Source organism: Ambystoma mexicanum, chromosome 5q, assembly GCF_040938575.1.
Source record: "Ambystoma mexicanum isolate Mex_15411 chromosome 5q, UKY_AmexF1_1, whole genome shotgun sequence".
Lineage (NCBI taxonomy): Eukaryota > Metazoa > Chordata > Amphibia > Caudata > Ambystomatidae > Ambystoma > Ambystoma mexicanum.
This window is the reverse complement of record NC_090933.1, coordinates 86,194,190-86,211,867: the sequence shown is the minus strand read 5'-3', so window position 1 is coordinate 86,211,867 and position 17,678 is coordinate 86,194,190. Positions and strand designations below refer to the sequence as shown.

Here is a 17,678-nt window from a genome sequence, read left to right as displayed (position 1 = left end):
TGAAGAGCAGAAGAAGAAGGTCGTTGCACTGCCCGGGAAGAAACCAGCCGCGGAGTCCTCCGGTTAAAGGGTTGTACCGACTTTCGCGGTTGGGGTAAAAGTGGTGGGGTTCCGGTTGCCGGGGTGCTTGGCACTGGCAAGGCGGCCACGGGATACCCCGAAGCACGGAAAGAAGGTGAAAACTGGTTGTCCCCACCAGTCAAGGGAAGGAGCCACTCCGTTAAGAGTTCTCCTCGGTCGTCGGGAAAAGTGGTGAGATGGTTCAGCAGGGCTCCACCGGCGGTGTCGTCGTAGCAGATCAGCTCAGCTCGTCCCTCGTTGGATTCTTAGGTCCTGTGGCGACTTCTGAAGTTCCAGTCCCCAAAGCCCTGCTTTTATGCGGCAAACCCCCATTCACCCAGCCTAGCTGTCACTCAACCATGCTAAGTGGTGAGCCGGCCGGCTCACCACTTGGGCCAATCAGGACGGAGTGCGACTTGAGTTACCTAGGTAACTCAGTCCAGGGTGCCTAAATCCCCCTCCACCCCTCCTAAGTACCCCAGACAGAGTGGCACCACTTTGGAGGGCTTCTGTGGAGAAGCCCGCCAAAAGTGGGACAAAGGGCTCCACTTTGGGTTAGAGTTACAGAGGCGAATGCCAACGCCATTTTAGTATCAAGTTTTGGCAAAAAATCCCAACCGGAGTTATAATAATAAATATATAAACCGGCGGTATGTTTAAGGCTACCGTAAATAAATAATTAAATGTGTTAGCCTAAAACAATGGGAAATCCCATAGGAAAATATTCGCGGTCGAATATAAAAAGTAGTTTCCACTGCCACCAGCCAAAACTCGATCAGGGGGGACGGAGACGTGCCCCCTCGACTAACAGACCCTGGGGCAATCGAATTGCCCCAGCCAGTACGTCCACAATATGATGGTTTGTACTGGTTCTGTTCAGGATTTAAGACTAGTAAAGTCTTTGGTGACTTTACATGCCCTGGGAGACAGTAGTCAGTCCCAGGGTATGGAGTCTATGTTGGGGAGTCCCTAGGACACCCCTGGGTTACGGCACAGAGGGTGCTGTGTAACCCACATGCGAAAAATACATGAGGCCCTATGGAGTAAAAGACCCCATAGCCCATTCAACACAAGGTTTCACCAAGAAAACACACTTCAACATGCCCAAGAGTGAGGGTAAAAGGGTCTCACTCCTGGCAGGAGAAAAAAATAAACCCCAGAAATCCAGCAAAGCTGCTGGGGGACTCACTAGGTAGGGAAATTCAGCCTAAACAGAGAATTCTCCCTAACAGCCTACCTCTAAGGAGCCAGGCCGGGCCCAGCAACCCCAGAGGCAGACATCATTCACTCCAGGGAAGTCTCAGCGGGCCCAAGTCGGGGCCCTTTGGACTCAGTCCTGGCGCCGTAGGCGCCAGGCTCATAAAGGAGGATTTATGTGTAAGTGCTTGGATGCACACTTACCTGATGCAGACCTTGCTGCTTCATCCAGGCCCTCTTGAGGCCTGGATGGGACTACTTTACCTGTGGGACTACTTTCCACCCGGGTGTGGTTGGAGAAGGATACATACCTGATCGGTGGAAGGATACATACCTGGAACTTCTTCCAAAGCTATTTAAACCCCACACGTGCTTCGCGTTGTTCTGCACCTAGCAGCTGGACGCTCACCGTGTCTGCTCCTGCATCTTGACTTCTGCCACGCCTGCCAGCACCCTGGATCACCTGCAAAGGGAGAAAGGAGGAGAATTGGAGAAGGAAAGACCTTAACTGCTAAATCTGCATCCCGGAATCATTTCACCGACAATCCTGAAAGGGAAGACATCATTTTAAAAGCATTTCTCTACGATCGCTGCAGCGCTGCATTTTACTCACCTTTTCCAGGCGCCTCCATCTTCAGCGGCGATCATCCAGATTTCGCCACGTCCCGGGGCCTAGGGGAAAAAAGACAAGAACAAAGGTGAGAGGGAGAAAAGGAATAAGGGAAGCTCAATTTCCTGAAAACCTACCCATTGGGTTTTTCCACTTCATTTCGGGTCCTGCCGCTTCCGGACCCCGGCCCCTAAGGGGAAAAAAGGCTAAGACATTGAATGAGCGAATGCAAAGACATTACCTGAGCGCTCATCCCGAATTTACCTATCATTTACTGAAGCTGCACGTTTCACTTCGGGTCGGCGCCATATCTCCGGCATACCGAACCCCGGCCCCTATGGGGAAAAAGACATAAGAATTAACGCTTGCTGCAATAAGACTACGAACATTATTAAGGCTTGAACTTTTGGACAGAACTTATACTGCGTCTTACCTGAACAGTCAAGCTTACCTGAACACCAATCCTCAATCCAGTGAAGTAACTGGGTTTCAACGCGCCCCTGCATCAGAAGCAGGATGGAGAGCTCTTCCTTCCAGATCCTAAGGAGGATATTCCTGCGAGCCTGAGAAGCTAGAGTTGAGGGGCCCATCCTGTTCATCTTTGGAGTCTGGCGCCCCACCTTAAGGAAGCATCAGCACCCGAAGCCGCGCCTCCGTGGGAATCAGGTGAGCGTTACAGTTGGTTTCACTTTGTAGGTCATTAAACTCAGCTGTTTTATTAGTTTTCAGTTTGTTGTTCATTCCTTCATAAATGCAGCTTTTGTTAATTCATTCAGTCATTCAATTTGTTATTCCGTAGATATTACTTTACATGTTTTTCACTTAAATAAATGCACCTTTGTTTCTTTCTTTCAATTCGGTTTTCAATAAAGATAACTTTGCTTGTTTCATTCCGTTCGGTATTCATTAAAGGTTGCTTTACTCAGTTCGGTATTCAATAAAGGCAACTTAGCTTGTTTTACTCAGTTCGGTTTTACTCTGTTTGGTATTCAATAAATTCATTCATTTAGGTACTCGGAACAATGCAACTTCATGGATTTCCATTGACAGCTACTGCATTCACGTTCTCCTCTAGAGCCCAGTGAGTAAAGTCTCCCTGACCATTAGCTGGACTCTGCAGCTCCTTCACACAGCTTCTCCCTCTTTTGCAGAAAGCCTGTTTGCTGGGTGCCTCACTCCGGCTCTCGTGTGCAGCTTCGCCTCAGCTCGCCGACAGCTTCTGGTGCCCGCCTTACCCTCTGTGGGATCTCCGCCCTGCACTTTCACTCCAGCAGGGCTCTCAGGGTCTCATTCAGTGGGCCTCATTACACAGTAGGCGATAACCATGGCGCTATTAGCGCCATGGTTGCCGCTAGTATTTTACCGTGTCCGCCTTGGTGGATGGCGGAATTACCGCCCTTCTCCAAGGTGAGCAGGGGCGGTAATTCCCAATTCACCAAGGCACTTCCCCATTCCCATTTTTGCCCCCATAGGGCTCAATGGGAATGGGGAATGGGGTAAAACCAGCCGTTAAGGTCGGGTCCCGCAAAGGGAACTCGTAGTAAGGCGGTAAGGGTTTACCGGTACCGATTGCCCTTACCAGTACCGGTAAACCCTTACCACCTAACGTGTAATGAGGCCCAGTGTCTTGGTTTTTTTACTTCCCTTGCCCCCGCACGGCTCCTTCTGCTTCCTCTTTCCCGGCTCTCTTTCTATTTCTGTGCCTTGATTTTTACTACTCTGTTGCTTCGTTCGTTTCGCAGTACTTGAATAGGGAAAGTGTGTAATATTAGTAACTTGCAAGTGTTCCTCGTTTCAGTTCTGTTATGTATTCCAGGAGGGGAATGAATGGGATATGCTTTATAATGACCCGAAAAGGTCGGAGGATGTTTAGGTTGGTTATTTCAGGGATCAGGGGAATATTGTGTTTTATCCCAATGTACTTTATCCCCAATCTTTGTCCGTCTCTGTTTAACCAGTCTGGAATGTTATCTCCTACACTTCTCTGAGGCAAAGGAACAAGATGAACAATATCCCATAACCACTTCTGGGATATGGGTTCCTTTCTGAAAGGAAGAGGCGGAATTCTGTGTCTCACCTAAGGGCATCACATCTCCAGTTTCTAAGGACCCTCTATCCAGGTGATACTCCCTTGCCTGTCCACCCCCAGGGTTAGGAACCAAACGTGATGGCATTTCCCTGGCCACATGCATAGAGGATCGAAGGGGAGTAGATGTGAGAATACCCTCGGGTTTCTCTCAGTCCCTGAGACTTCAAATCGCGACACCAACCATTTAAGCCTGGCACTATGTGCTGTGCGAGGTGCATACTTCTGTAAAAGCCTGTATAATGTGGACATTCCTTTCCTAGTGTGAACCAATTTAATTAAATGTGTTAGACACACATTTGAGGGTGGCTTAGTTGGAAATGGAGGCCAATGGACATTGATTACTGCCTGCGTTTTTTGGTAATATGCCTGGAGAGGCCTATGCCCGATTTATTTATTTATGTATTTTTTGTAATGTCATTCCAGTCTATGAAGTGGTCCTCAATGTGCATGTCACCCGATCTCTGCTAAGTCTCTGCTGAGTTTGCCATCCATTGTCTGGTTTAATACAGGGTTGCACCATAACGGTAAGTCTCTATCATAGCGGACCGATATTCCTAGAAGGAAGAACAGCTTCCCCCATGCAAAGAGTGTGACTTCCATGAGGTTCAAGGGGATTATCTGGCTTGTAGTATTACTGAGTAATAAGGTTTGTAGGGAGGCTTATCCAGATGCATCTATCTCCAATTTGACATGAGGAGTTTGGTCAGTAGTGTAAATCAGCGAAACATGCATGTGCAATCAGGTGGTACAATTTAAAATTGTAGGCCGCAATACCCCAGATTCTTGCAGTAAAGCTAGATTTGCCCATTTTATTGTAGCTGGGCTGGATGCCCATACTAATTTAGTACACAATCTCAGTAGGTCTTTAAAAAATGCAAGGCCTGGCTAGAGTTGGATGTGCCGAAACATATATAATAATTTGGGGCATAGTAATTTTCAAGAGTCAAAGGGTGCACAGCAATTGTATCAGCAATTTACTCCATTGTGTCAATTTGAATGGTAGTTGGGACATATATTTGCCATAATTGTGATCAAATATTAAATCGCTGGAAAGAGCTATCATTCTACCAATGGGAGGGTTCAGCCCATTTGAAGCCTCCCATACTGCAGTGTAGAACTGGTTGAAGGGAAGATCTCAGATTTTGTACTGTTGATACAAAGCCCCAAGGATCTGCCAAAATTGACTACTTCTCAAATAATTGGTTCAACATTGCACTTGGGGTCTCTTACAAACAGGAGAATATCAGCATATAAAAATGTAGTTTCAGGATGTCTCTAAGGCGGATGCCCACGTTTTAAAAGTATTCATGATTATATCAGCCAGAGGTTCCACTGCAATGGCAAAGGGGGGTGGAACAGCATCCTTGCCTTGTGTCCCTAGCCAAGAGGAGGATTGGGGATAGGGTCCCATTCATGTAAACCCTAGGAAAGGGTTGTGTATAGAGTAGTTTGACCCAGGTGATGAAGTTTGAGCCGAACCCACATTTCTCCAACACTTTAAGTAGAAACTCCCAGGAAACTGAATCAAACACCTTCTGCATATCTAGAGAAACCGCTACTGCCAGCGGATTTGGATCTATGCTGGAAAGTACACTGAATTGTCTACGGAAATGTTATGATGTAGATCGGCCTAGAATGAATCCAGACTGGTCTGGATGTATTGGGTGTGGTATTAGTGATATGAGACTGGTCGCCAGCGCTTTAGCTAAAATAGTCTCGTTAACCTGCATAAGGGAGAGTGACCTGTAAGTGCCATACTCCTGAGTAGGCCTGTCTGGTTTCAATAATAGCACTATTCTCCAGCATGGGGTCTGGCATGGATTCACATGCTCATGAATATTCCCCGTCGTCAGGCTGGGAATCCTCGGTAAAGAAAAAAACAGTATCAGTTTCGTTTCTGATCTGTCTTTCGTAGTAATAACCAATCACTGGTCTCTGCGTCATACTGACCACAGCCAATGACTGCCCTCTACCTAAGCACCGCCTCTGGCAGCCATCTTCAGATTTTTACCGCACGTTCATGTGTTGGGATCCTCGTGCTATTGCTCTCGAGCGTTAGTGCTAATTTTTCACGTTTTTTTCTCAAAACTTCGTTTTTTCCGGTCAAAAGAGCCTCAAGCTCCACCGACTCTCCATCCGATCAACGGGGACCCGTGTCGGATTCGTCTGCGCCCCTCAAGGGTGAAGATTTCGTCGAGCTACGTTTGGAGGACTCCAGAAGCTTCTCAGGCCCGGACATGGCCCAGGAGAAGGGAAGCTCGACGCCCGGAAAGCTGTTCAGGGTCTGCCCTGGATGCCAGCTGCAGAACGTCTTTAAGGAGGACGAACACTCCTTTTGTCTCTACTGCTTACATGAGGACAAGACGCACTGTGCGTTTTGCGGCAATATGTCGGAGCGGACCATGAAGGACCGCCACCAACGCCTCGCCAACTGGCTGGAAGGGAAGAGCCCGTCAGGCGAGAAGAAAAGGAAGAAATCCGAGCGGTCTTCTAAGACCTTTGAGGACGCCCCGGCGACGGGGGTCCAACACAAGGCCAAGCACCGCGAGTCCGCTGGCACCGGGAGCGCCGAACGGTCGGGCTCTACGGGCGCCAGACAGGGCGCACCCTCCCCGGCACCTTCAGCCACGAGCCAACGCTCTGGGTCGGGTAAGAGGAAGGGCGAGCACCCGGCGAAGCTCCTGGAGAGGCCCCGGTCGAGCTCGAAGGCCCCATCGGAGGGGGAGCGAGGCAGTGTCCCCCCCCTCAAGGATAAGGCGGTGAGCGCACCTAAGGTGGTGAAGGCCTTAATCCATCCGGCCAAGCCCTCTATCGATACTGTCGCGGCGGCCCTGGCTCAGCCTGTGGAGGCTACACCAGTGGTGGCGACCTCGGGGCTCAGAGTCTCCCTGCCACCTCGGAGGGAGTCCTCTTTTGTGCCCATCGATAGGACCCCCGTGAAATCCCCGGCGGGGAAGAAAAAGGGGGGGCAGGGCGTCGTCGTAGATTCGGCTTCAGAGGAAGAGCTGATCGAGGTCTTAAGCCACGGCCTTGGCGTGGATGAAGACCAGCCCGTCGGGATGGAGCCCGACGCAGGTGACGACGACAGCGTCGAGGGTGCCGACGGGGCCCCTGATCGCCCGTCGGATTCCCCTCTGCCAGCGCCGCAAGACAACTCGGCGGCCATTTTGTTGGCTATACAGTCCTTATGCTCAAAGATAAGGACGAGACTACCGTTGCCGACGGAGGAGCCTCTCCCGTCGGGGGATCCTGAACCGGGACCTTCGGGCGTTCCCCCTCCCAAGAAAAGAAGGATTCACCCTCCACCTCCTTTTCAGCCGTCGCGACCCGTCCAGCCCTCCTCCCCGTCCACCCGAGGGGATGATACGGGGACTGACACGGCAGCGACGGGTACGGACGACGAGGTATACGACGAGGATCTCCCGTCGTCACCTCCCACCAGGGCCTCTCCGCCCGACGAGATTGGATCGTTCCACTCCATGATAGCCAGGGCATCCGAGCTTTTCCAACTCTGCCCTGAGGAGAAGAAAAAGGAAGGATTCCTTTATCAACGGCGCGAGGCCAAGAGGAAGACGGTCCTCGCGGTGCCTCTACTGGACGACATTTGGGATGAGGGCCTCGCCCTCCTCAAGAACCCTTCCACGACGCTAGCTAGAAGAGACCGGTACGAAAAGAAGTACCGGGTCCCGGACGCGGCCCCCCTGTGCCTCCGGGCGCAGCCTACCCCGGACTCCGTCGTCTCCGCGGCGGCCAGGAAGAAAGCGGGGGGGGGTGCGGCCTCCACTTAGACTTCCCCACCGGACGGCGAGAGAAAGAAATTGGACGCTATGGGACGCAGGGTCATCTCGTCTGCAGCGACGACGATTAAAGCGGCCAACGCCTTGGCTATCGTGGCCCGCTACGACAGGGAGCTATGGTACAAACTGGCTCCCCTGCTGGACTTCCTACCTGACGACAAGAGGGCGCATGCCCTGGAGATCCTACAGGAAGGTGAGGTGGCGTCGGACCACGCCATCACTATTGCGACGGACATCGCCGACACTGGGTTTCGCCAGTTGGGCAACGGCGTGTGCCTTAGGCGGCGTGGATGGCTCAAGGCTAAGGACTTCCGTCAAGACGTACAGACCAGAGTCCTGGACATGCCGTTCGATGGGAACAACCTTTTTGGGAAAACAGTGGACGATTCCCTTCAGGCCATTAAAGCGGACACTGAGATGGCCCGGGCCCTTGGGGTTCTACAGCAACGACGGACGCCCTTTCGGAGCAGCGGAGGCAAGGGCGCCTCCAAAGGTTCCGGCGGCGGTTTCTCTACCTACCGTCAAGCGGCCCGCTCATCGTCTCAAGAGGCCTACAGAGGACGAGGCAAGTCTGGAGGACCCCGCCGTCGTCGCCAAGGAGGTCAAGGCGGCAAAGCCTCGTCGAAACAGGATTGAACCGGCCGTGTGGTCGGGCCCCCACCGAAGCACCCCGGTGGGAGGCCGGCTGGCGAGCTTCGTCAGCGTGTGGGAGTCCATCTCCACCGACCGTTGGGTGCTGGACGCCTTGGCCCGGGGCCACGCGCTCGAGTTTCAAAGAAGGTGCCCGCACGTCCCCCCCCGTGGCCAGGAGAGAGCTTCACGTCCCTCAGCTTTTCCTGGAGGTAAAGGCGTTGCTCAGGAAGGGCGCCATCAAACTCGTCCCAAAGAGGCTTCGGGGCTCCGGAGTTTACTCGAGATACTTCCTCGTGAAGAAGAAGACGGGAGGATGGCGCCCCATCCTAGACCTGCGACGTCTGAACAAGTTCATCAAGGCACAGAAGTTCCGGATGGTCACCCTCCAGCACGTCCTGGGTCAGCTGGAGGAAGGAGACTTCCGGTCGTCATTGGATTTGGAGGATGCCTACTTCCATATTCCCATCCTAAAGGGGCACCGAAAATTCCTCAGATTTGTGGTCCAAGGGCGTCACTACCAGTTCAAAGCCCTCCCCTTCGGACTACGGTCGGCACCCAGGGTATTTACCAAGTGCCTTGCACCGGTGGCGGCGCAGCTGCGCCGCGAAGGGATCCACGTCTACCCCTACCTGGACGACTGGCTCATCCGAGCCAAGACGAGGGAGCTCGCCGTGGAGCACACGGCAAGGACCGTCCAACTTCTCACGGACCTGGGATTCTCCGTGAACTACGCCAAGTCCCACCTGGTACCCGCGCAAAACGCACTGTTTCTGGGAGTGAAGCTCGACACAGTGTCCCTTCTGGCCTCCCCGTCGGAGGAAAGGACCAGGTCCATCCTGGGCAAGGTACAGCGGATGTTGGCTTCCGACGCGGCCAAGGTGAGGTCCATCAAGTCCCTCCTCGGAATGATGTCTTCTTGCATCTACCTCATTCCCATGTGCAGGCTCCGGATGCGCCCGTTGCAGGAGTTCCTGGACGCGCGCTGGATCCAAACGACGGGCGGCTTCGAGGAGAGGATCACACTCGACGAGAGTTTCCGCCGAGCGGTCCGGTGGTGGGGCACCCGCGCGCATCTGACGGCGGGCATGGACTTCCGAACCCCAGACCACCAGGAGAGAGTGACCACGGATGCCTCCCTGGAAGGGTGGGGAGCGCACACCGAAAATCTGCACGCGAGAGGCCTCTGGCTCCCGACGGAGAAGTCCCTCCATATCAACGTCCTGGAGCTCCGTGCAGTGTTCTGGGCCCTCAGGTCCTTCCTTCCGTCCCTCAAGGGCAAGGTGGTGAGGATCTTCACCGACAACACCACCACCATGTTTTACATCAGGAAACGGGGCGGAACCAGGTCCCCAGCACTGTCCAAGGAAGCGCAGGACCTGTGGCATTGGGCCGTCGCCCAAAGGATGTTTCTGGTGCCGTTTCATCTGGCGGGGATAAAAAACACCATTGCCGACTCACTCAGCAGGGAGCTGCGCTCGTGCCACGAGTGGGAACTACGGCAGGATCTAGTGGATCGCCTCTTCCGACGGTGGGGCACACCCCAGATCGACCTGTTCGCGACGGCGACGAACTCCAAGTGCCGGAGATTCGCCAGCAGGTTTCCCCAGGCGAGGAGCATGGGCGATGCTTTCTCGTTCCCCTGGGAGGGCCTGTTCCTCTACGCGTTCCCTCCTTTGCCACTGCTAATCCGGCTCGTCAACCAGCTCAAGAGGTCACGGTGCAGGATGATCCTCGTCGCACCTGCGTGGCCGAGGCAGATATGGTTCCCGGACCTTCTGGACTTGTCAACGTCCCCGCCAATCAAGCTGCCGGTGGACGCGGATCTACTCTCCAGGGAAGGAGGCGCCATCCTCCACCACGATCCGAAATCGCTGAACTTGCAGGCCTGGCTCCTGCAGCGCTAGAGTTTGGAGGATACGACATACCGGCCGACTGCAGAGAGGTTCTTGCAAAGGCCAGGGCGTCCTCGACTCTTAAATGCTACGGACACAAATGGAAGAGGTTCTCTGTCTGGTGCCACGCACAGAAGAGTAACCCTCTATGGATTACGGCTCCCCAGGTACTGCCGTACCTGCTGACGCTGGCCAAAGCTGGACTGGCACACGCGTCCATCAAGATTCATCTTGCTGCGATCTTCCGATACACCAGAACCACGGGGCGGACGTCCCTGTGGTCTCATCGTCTGGTGAAAGAGTTCATGAAGGGACTGTTCAGATCGTTCCCGCCGGTGAAGGCTCCGGCCCCGGTGTGGGAGCTCAACGTGGTGCTGACCAAGCTCATGGGACCTCCGTTCGAGCCTCTGCACTCGGCCCCGTTGAAGTTTCTGTCGTGGAAAACAGCGTTTCTTGTGGCCATCACCTCCGCACGACGGGTGGGAGAGATCCAGGCCCTTTCCTGCAAGGCCCCGTACTTGACTTTTCACGACACGAGGGAAGTGCTCAGGACGCACCCCTCCTTCATGCCCAAGGTACCGTCGGACTTCCATCTCAACGAACCCTTTGTGTTGCCTGTGTTCTTCCCGTCGCCTTCGTCGCCGGCTGAGAGGACTTTGCACTCGCTGGATGTGGCTAGAGCGCTGAAGTTCTACGTGGACCGCACGAAGTGTTTTCGGAAGACGTCACAACTCTTTGTGAACTTTGGACCTGTCAATCAGGGGAAGGCTCTCTCGAAGGCTTCCATTTCCAGATGGCTCTCCGGCTGTATCATGTACTGTCATCGGTTGGCAAACCGACCGCTGCCTGGCCGTCCGAGAGCCCATTCCACCAGAGCGATCGCAGCTACCACGGCGTTCCTTTCTGGTGTGCCCCTGCTGGACATATGCAGGGCTGCTACGTGGAGGTCGACGCACACCTTCACGAAATTCTACTGCGTCGATCGGGATTCCAGGGAGGAGTCCAGGGTCGGCCAAGCAGTGCTGCGCAACCTGTTCGCGTGAGGTGAGCCTGGTGAGGAGGTAAGATGCTTAATGTTGAGTTTGATGTAATGCTTAATGTTGAGCCTTTGCCACCTCCCGTGGTTGTGCATGTGTGTACTGCTATGTATTCTTTATTCATGAGCATGTGAATCCATGCCAGACCCCATGCTGGAGAAGGAACAAGTTACTTACCTGTAACTGTTGTTCTCCAGCATGGGTCTGGCATAGATTCACATGCGAACCCTCCCGCCTACCCCTCTGCGGCTCTTCACTTGGTCATACTGCCACTTCACGTGCTTCCAAATCTGAAGATGGCTGCCAGAGGCGGTGCTTAGGTAGAGGGCAGTCATTGGCTGTGGTCAGTATGACGCAGAGACCAGTGATTGGTTATTACTACGAAAGACAGATCAGAAACGAAACTGATACTGGTTTTTTCTTTACCGAGGATTCCCAGCTTGACGACGGGGAATATTCATGAGCATGTGAATCCATGCCAGACCCATGCTGGAGAACAACAGTCACAGGTAAGTAACTTGTTCCTTATGACTTCTCACAGTGCTTCATGCATCACCCCTTTCCAAAGGGATTCCTCTCATAATTTCAATAGGTAAAGAGCTATTAATTCTTGATACTCTTGATAGGATTCTGGTCCCAGACCGTCTGCACCTGGTGCTTTACCACCCTGTAGCTAACGGATCTCTGATTTAATTTCTTCTAATGTCAATGGACTGTCGAGTATAAGGCTATTCTCACTGGAGATTAGTGTGACATCAGGATAGAGTTCAACTAGTACACTATTTTTGATTCATCAACTTCATCAGAAGACATTTAGAATTCGGAGTAGTATTGATAAAAGGTGTTGTTAATGTCTGCATTAGTGTGTAATATTGTCCAGTCCCTCGAAACAATGTGTAGGATAGTACTGTTTCCAGATTCCTTTTTAGCTAGGCGCGCCAGTAATCGGCCAGGCCTTTCTTGCTTTCTTTACCTTCTGACCGTCGCTGGTTTATCTTGAATACCTAGCTCTCCATGTCGCTTTATGAAATGTGTTCAGTGTAGTTTTTATTTTCAATTTCAACTGGGGAGTAGGAACTCTAGCATAACAGAGCTCCAGTCCTTTAGGTTTATCCTTTGACTTGCCTATCCCTTCTCAGTGTGTTTTCAGGATACCAAATTCTGTGGACATAGTGATATTCTGCATACTTTAAATGCCTGCCAGTAGGAGGCAAGACTATGTTAGTTTCAAACAACATCATGATCTTATCATGCATGTTAAGAGAAAATGGTGTATCTAATGCAGCAGGTTTGAATCTCCACAGGGGTCAAAGGCCAGTTGTTGGTGTTAGTTTCAACACGAGTTTCAGAGAATGGTCCGAAGGGTTCATAGGGAGTATTTCACATACTACAAGGGCATTTAACAATTGTGATGCTATCAAATATCAATTATGAAATGGATGACGTGAACAGCCGAATAGAAAGAGTACTCCCTATGCCGGCCATGTAGAATCCTCTATGTATGTACCAACTCAGTTGTTCATACCTAGTAAAATGGCACTGGCATCATTTGAGCGCTCCCTGCTCAATCTTCCCATATGGCCCAGTGTTGTATTCAATATATTGTTTGTCCCAGTACCAGATTAGGGCAGCCATAGGGTAACACCTACATAAACCGCAAATCTCTCTATAAAAATGAGTATCATTGATATTGGATCCATATACATTTATCAGTAGGACCGCCACCTGGTTCAGTTCACTGTGTACTAATACATAACAATCCTGTGTCAATTTTCGTGCTCAGTCCTATGAATTGTTGCAAACTCTGTTCGGAGCTCATCACTCTTCTGGAGCGTGATGAGAAGTATGTGAAATAGCGGTGGTCTCCCCAATTTCTGGCAAAGGCTCTTACTTGATGTTCCAAAGCATGTTTCTTGTTGGAAACGTATTTGGGCACTGTGCATACATTAAGGGCTTCAGTGGGTTTGCTTAGCCTTTTGACATTCCTGCTGAGAAATGTAGTGTCCCCTAATTTTTTTGTGACAGTCATAGGGCATGACAAGAAGAATAACTATAGTCACTGAATATTGCAACAGTCTGGACAACACATTGTTGCACCCAACCTCAGAGTGTAGTTTTTGTTTTCAATCTCTAACACATGCCCACGTCCCACTCCCACACTGGCTGCATCCCGAACTGTAGCAGTTTAATAATCCCTCTAAAGAAAATCAAAGACAAACCATAAAACATCTAAATGCATTTGCATGGGGGCTAGCTGTTGCATAGGTCCTCACCATGATGCAACCGCCAGGTGGTCCGTGCTGCTTCCCGGTTTGCAGGACCTGCTCCTTCCTGCAGCCACCCTATGCTCACAAGAGCAGGCAAGGAGGGGGCTAACCCGCACACAGGCACTGTGGAGGGGTGCAGGAGGTTGGGCATATCCCCTTCCCTGACAGGGCCTGAACTCCGACCCTGTCGCACTGAATTATGTGGCAACATTGTTCAATCATTTTTGTGAATTATTTTCTTTAAATAAGTAGCAGTTGGGTATTGTTTATAAATAATGTGTATTTATGAGTAATGCATTGCTGACTGTTCCACACTTAGGCCAGGCGTCTGGGCCTTTTTGTTGCATGACTCAATGGATTTTATTTATTTTACAGGTCATCAGAACAAGACTCGCCAAAGTAAGTTGAATTCATTTACGTTCTCTTTTAGACAATTGTAGTTAATAAGACTTTGTTTTTATTGTTCGATGAGAAGGTCCTATTTGCGACTACACATTCAAAGGCATTCAGAAGGACCACTGGAATTTACAATTTAAAGGACAACTACTTTAATCCCAATACGTGTGTACACTTACATAAAACCGTGTACATGTTAATTTGCTGTATGTTAGAAAAGTTAATGAATGCCACACAGGAAAAGTAATTTAGACTTATGTCGGATTGGATTGTGGGGATTCCCCTGTACACAGGCCCCCCCTAAATACCTGATTCATAAATATCAGAAGGTGCAAAATGGCAGTCCGAATTGTTTTTATTCTTCATAAAAGGACTGTCTGAAGCAAGATGATTACATTTGCCCCCAAACATAACTGGATGAATTGAGATTAGCCCTGCATTTATTTTCACTGAAGCTGTCCAATATGTGCCTGCATATTCACCAAGTAACAACAGTCTACAGGTTCTAACACCATCTCCTATCACTCTCCCCTTGGAAGGGAGTAGGTGATTTGTGTCTGAGGAAGTCATTGTGAGAGTGTGCTCTCATTAAAAACATGGATTACTTTCGGATGTATATTTTGTTAGTTGTCCTGGCAAACAACTCTGCTACTGTTTCACCTGATATTAAACCATTCTCTCATGCGACTGTTCTCTCATTGTTGTATACCTCTGTAAAGTGCCCCACTGCTTCTCAAAGCTAGGTCCGTGCTCAATAAATACCTTAATAATGCGACAATGAACTTACTATTCCATAGCTCTCTGCTGTAAGAGTTGAGTTGACAGCTATCAATGCACACTAAAGGTTCTCTGCCACTCAAAATGTTTATAAACCCATGAAAACCCTGTGAAAAGATTTCTCTTGGATAGGTAGGACCAAGACGCGCAGTAAAGAGAAGTACAGAAGCCAGCTAATATATCGTATGCACGCCTCTCTTTTCCAGATACCCCAAGCACTACTTAACATGGACTACTTCTCTTCCTCTGCATAGTCTTCTAACATATTTAAATTGTAATCTCTCGCCTGTGGAATATTTAGGTGGGCTTGTGCACGGACAGCCATATCTGATTACAACTGCCCTGATATTGACACATTGTGGCATTTTTTGCTTTTGTTCAAATGGTAAAACGATTTTGCGCCTATTCCTTGTATTAGCGGTACCCACCTACACCTCGTTGCAGCTGTTTCACAGCATTTGGGGAAATGTCAATTTTGCTGCATTTCTCAATTTGGGGGGGGTCAAGGGGATATTAAACAATGATTTTTAGGATAGTTGGGATATGTGGATGTGTGGGACTTTTCCCCCATTAAAATAAAAGCTTCAAAAAGGGGACAAAACAGGAGTGGTGGACCAGATTCGTACCAAATCTGTGATATAATGCAACCTCATCTGAAATGGTTGCAGTTGACCAGGTTAGAATACCTCTTAAAACGTTAAATGTACGCACTACTAAAACCCATTGAGGAGCATACAATTAACTTTGATGACATTAAATATTAATGTATTGTTTATGAACTGTATGATCCAATCTTCCTACTGAATTAAAAATTGGGATGTACATTCAATGTCAAAAGCACTGAAAGCCACGTATTTGCACATTGTGGAAAGGGAGTACCTAAGAATGCAATCTCTCAATGAAACCAGTGCCATTAATGTTAAACCTTCTAATTGTATTGTCCTTCATGACAAGTTAAGACCCAGATTTAGTGTACGAACAGGACCATTCAGCATCTGACATTATGAATGTATTAATTTGGAATTGTTTCGCTTAAGGCTTTTCAATCTGTAAAAAAGTCATAAAATGTATTCCCATCTATAAAAACCCATAAAATAGCATCAGATAATTTTTCTAAAAAAGATAACTGTTGCCAGTGGTTATGAAATGGCACATAATCATGTTAGGAAGAAATCATGGGTCATACAACTATCTAGATCACAGCAGCATACCCACATTCTGGCCTCTAACATCTAGTAGTTGGTGGAATTACTGCCTCCAAGAATCCACTGCGTACATGTTCTGTTGCTTACTCTGCTGTCTTGGCTCCTCTGTCTCGTTGTGCACCAGTCTTCCTCCAACATCTCTGCCTCTTGCGCTCACATTCCACATGCCACAACTGGGCAAGCAGTCATTGAATGTCCGGCACATGCTGTTCTGTGGGTCTTCCGGCTACATCTGGAGCTCTGATAACCATTCCCCTGCTTAGTCCACTATCTTACATGGATGCCACATGGCACAGCATTTCATGATGTGCTTCATTTGCCATAACAACTAGGCTCTCTGGGTAAGAGGCCTGTGCACATTTTCCCTTTTGTGCTTACCTCAATTTCGGCTGCCCACTTAGTCTGCACCACACCCATGGATACTTAAAGCCTCATTACATGCAGAGTTGAGCATGGCCATAAGATGTACTTCCGCCCTCCTTAATGTCCCTCTCATTATTTGGTGCAGTAAGGTCAGGTTGCACTAATGCCTAAATAGGATTATAAAATGTATTAAACATTACCTATATAAGCCTAACATTTCTTGGTAAGACATACTTCATGTGTATCGACTTGTTCCCTTAAATGTATGTTGATAAGGGAAAAAGTGGTTAAAATCCATGAAAATAATGATAGTCATAGACAGTTCAAGGCAAATAATTTCGAATGGGGGTTCATTTACAGAAAAGAAAAACATATTGATGGCCCCCACTATACTTAATCACTTAGCTGTACAGTACCCAGGTGATCATATATTCACTGGAAACATTTTTTTCAAAAAAGTAAAAAAATGGTTTTCAAATCACTATTTATATAATAAAGGAGAAAGGGGAGTCGCTGAAGGACTATACACTGTGAAAATGGATAGAGCTGTACTTTGAAAAACCCTTGCCCCATGGTATTGCCTCCCTTAATGCTTCATTTTTCTGTTAATAAAAATAAATGCCAGTTGGTCCTTCGACTCGTGACCAAATCCAGCAACAGCAGGCATAAAACCTAATTTTTATGGAACTAATGATAGCAAAGTAATTGAGAAAAGCAATTCGGTATCACATGTGTTGCATTATGGTGGTTATTACCAGTGAGATGTGGTGAGAAATGTAGGGCTGGATTATGCCATGCTCCAGTGCCAGAGTTTGCTTGAACATGCCATTGGCACAGAAGTGGAAGTCAGTGAGCAAATTCACTGGGGAAAATTGAAGATATGTTCCTTTGGGCTCTGCCATCCCCTGTTTCTTTCAGGTGGGAGAGGATGGGTGAGCATCAGAAGATGGGGTATGTGGCAAGGAGTAGGAAGGCAATATAATAGGATACCTACCGTGTGGGCTGTTGGACAGGTTGTTGGGTTATACCTGCTGGAGATTTCTGCACAGGCCTATTGCCTACCTGCTGGTAAGCTGATGGGCTATCTTCCTGGGGCCTGCTGCTGATAGTCCAACAGAGAAGCTGAAATAAGTAAAGCATTTTGCCCCTTGGCAAGTGCATTGTGCTATTGCATATACAGTGATGTGTTTTACAGACAATGATTTTTGACTTCTATGCTTAGCTGGCTTCTTGTTGGTGTACTGCGGGTCGCCTCGGAACTCGCCAGTAAACATTGCAAAAGCAGTGTAAAAACGGAGTGTACACCAGGCAAGAAGTAACGCAATTTATTCTGGGCTCAGGTACAGCTGCGAAAG

At 49.3% G+C, this 17,678-nt stretch overlaps 1 protein-coding gene across 8 annotated transcripts in view; it reads left to right on the top strand.

Moving 5' to 3' along the window:
• PTPN3 (protein tyrosine phosphatase non-receptor type 3) overlaps window positions 1-17,678 on the top strand; it is a 2,254,194-nt gene that overhangs the window by 1,427,254 nt on the left and 809,262 nt on the right. For all 8 annotated transcript variants that reach the window (XM_069620560.1, XM_069620561.1, XM_069620557.1 and 5 more), the window contains one exon: window positions 13,958-13,981. In XM_069620560.1, coding sequence (XP_069476661.1) covers window positions 13,958-13,981 — 24 coding nt within the window. The remainder of the gene's footprint in view (window positions 1-13,957; window positions 13,982-17,678) is intronic.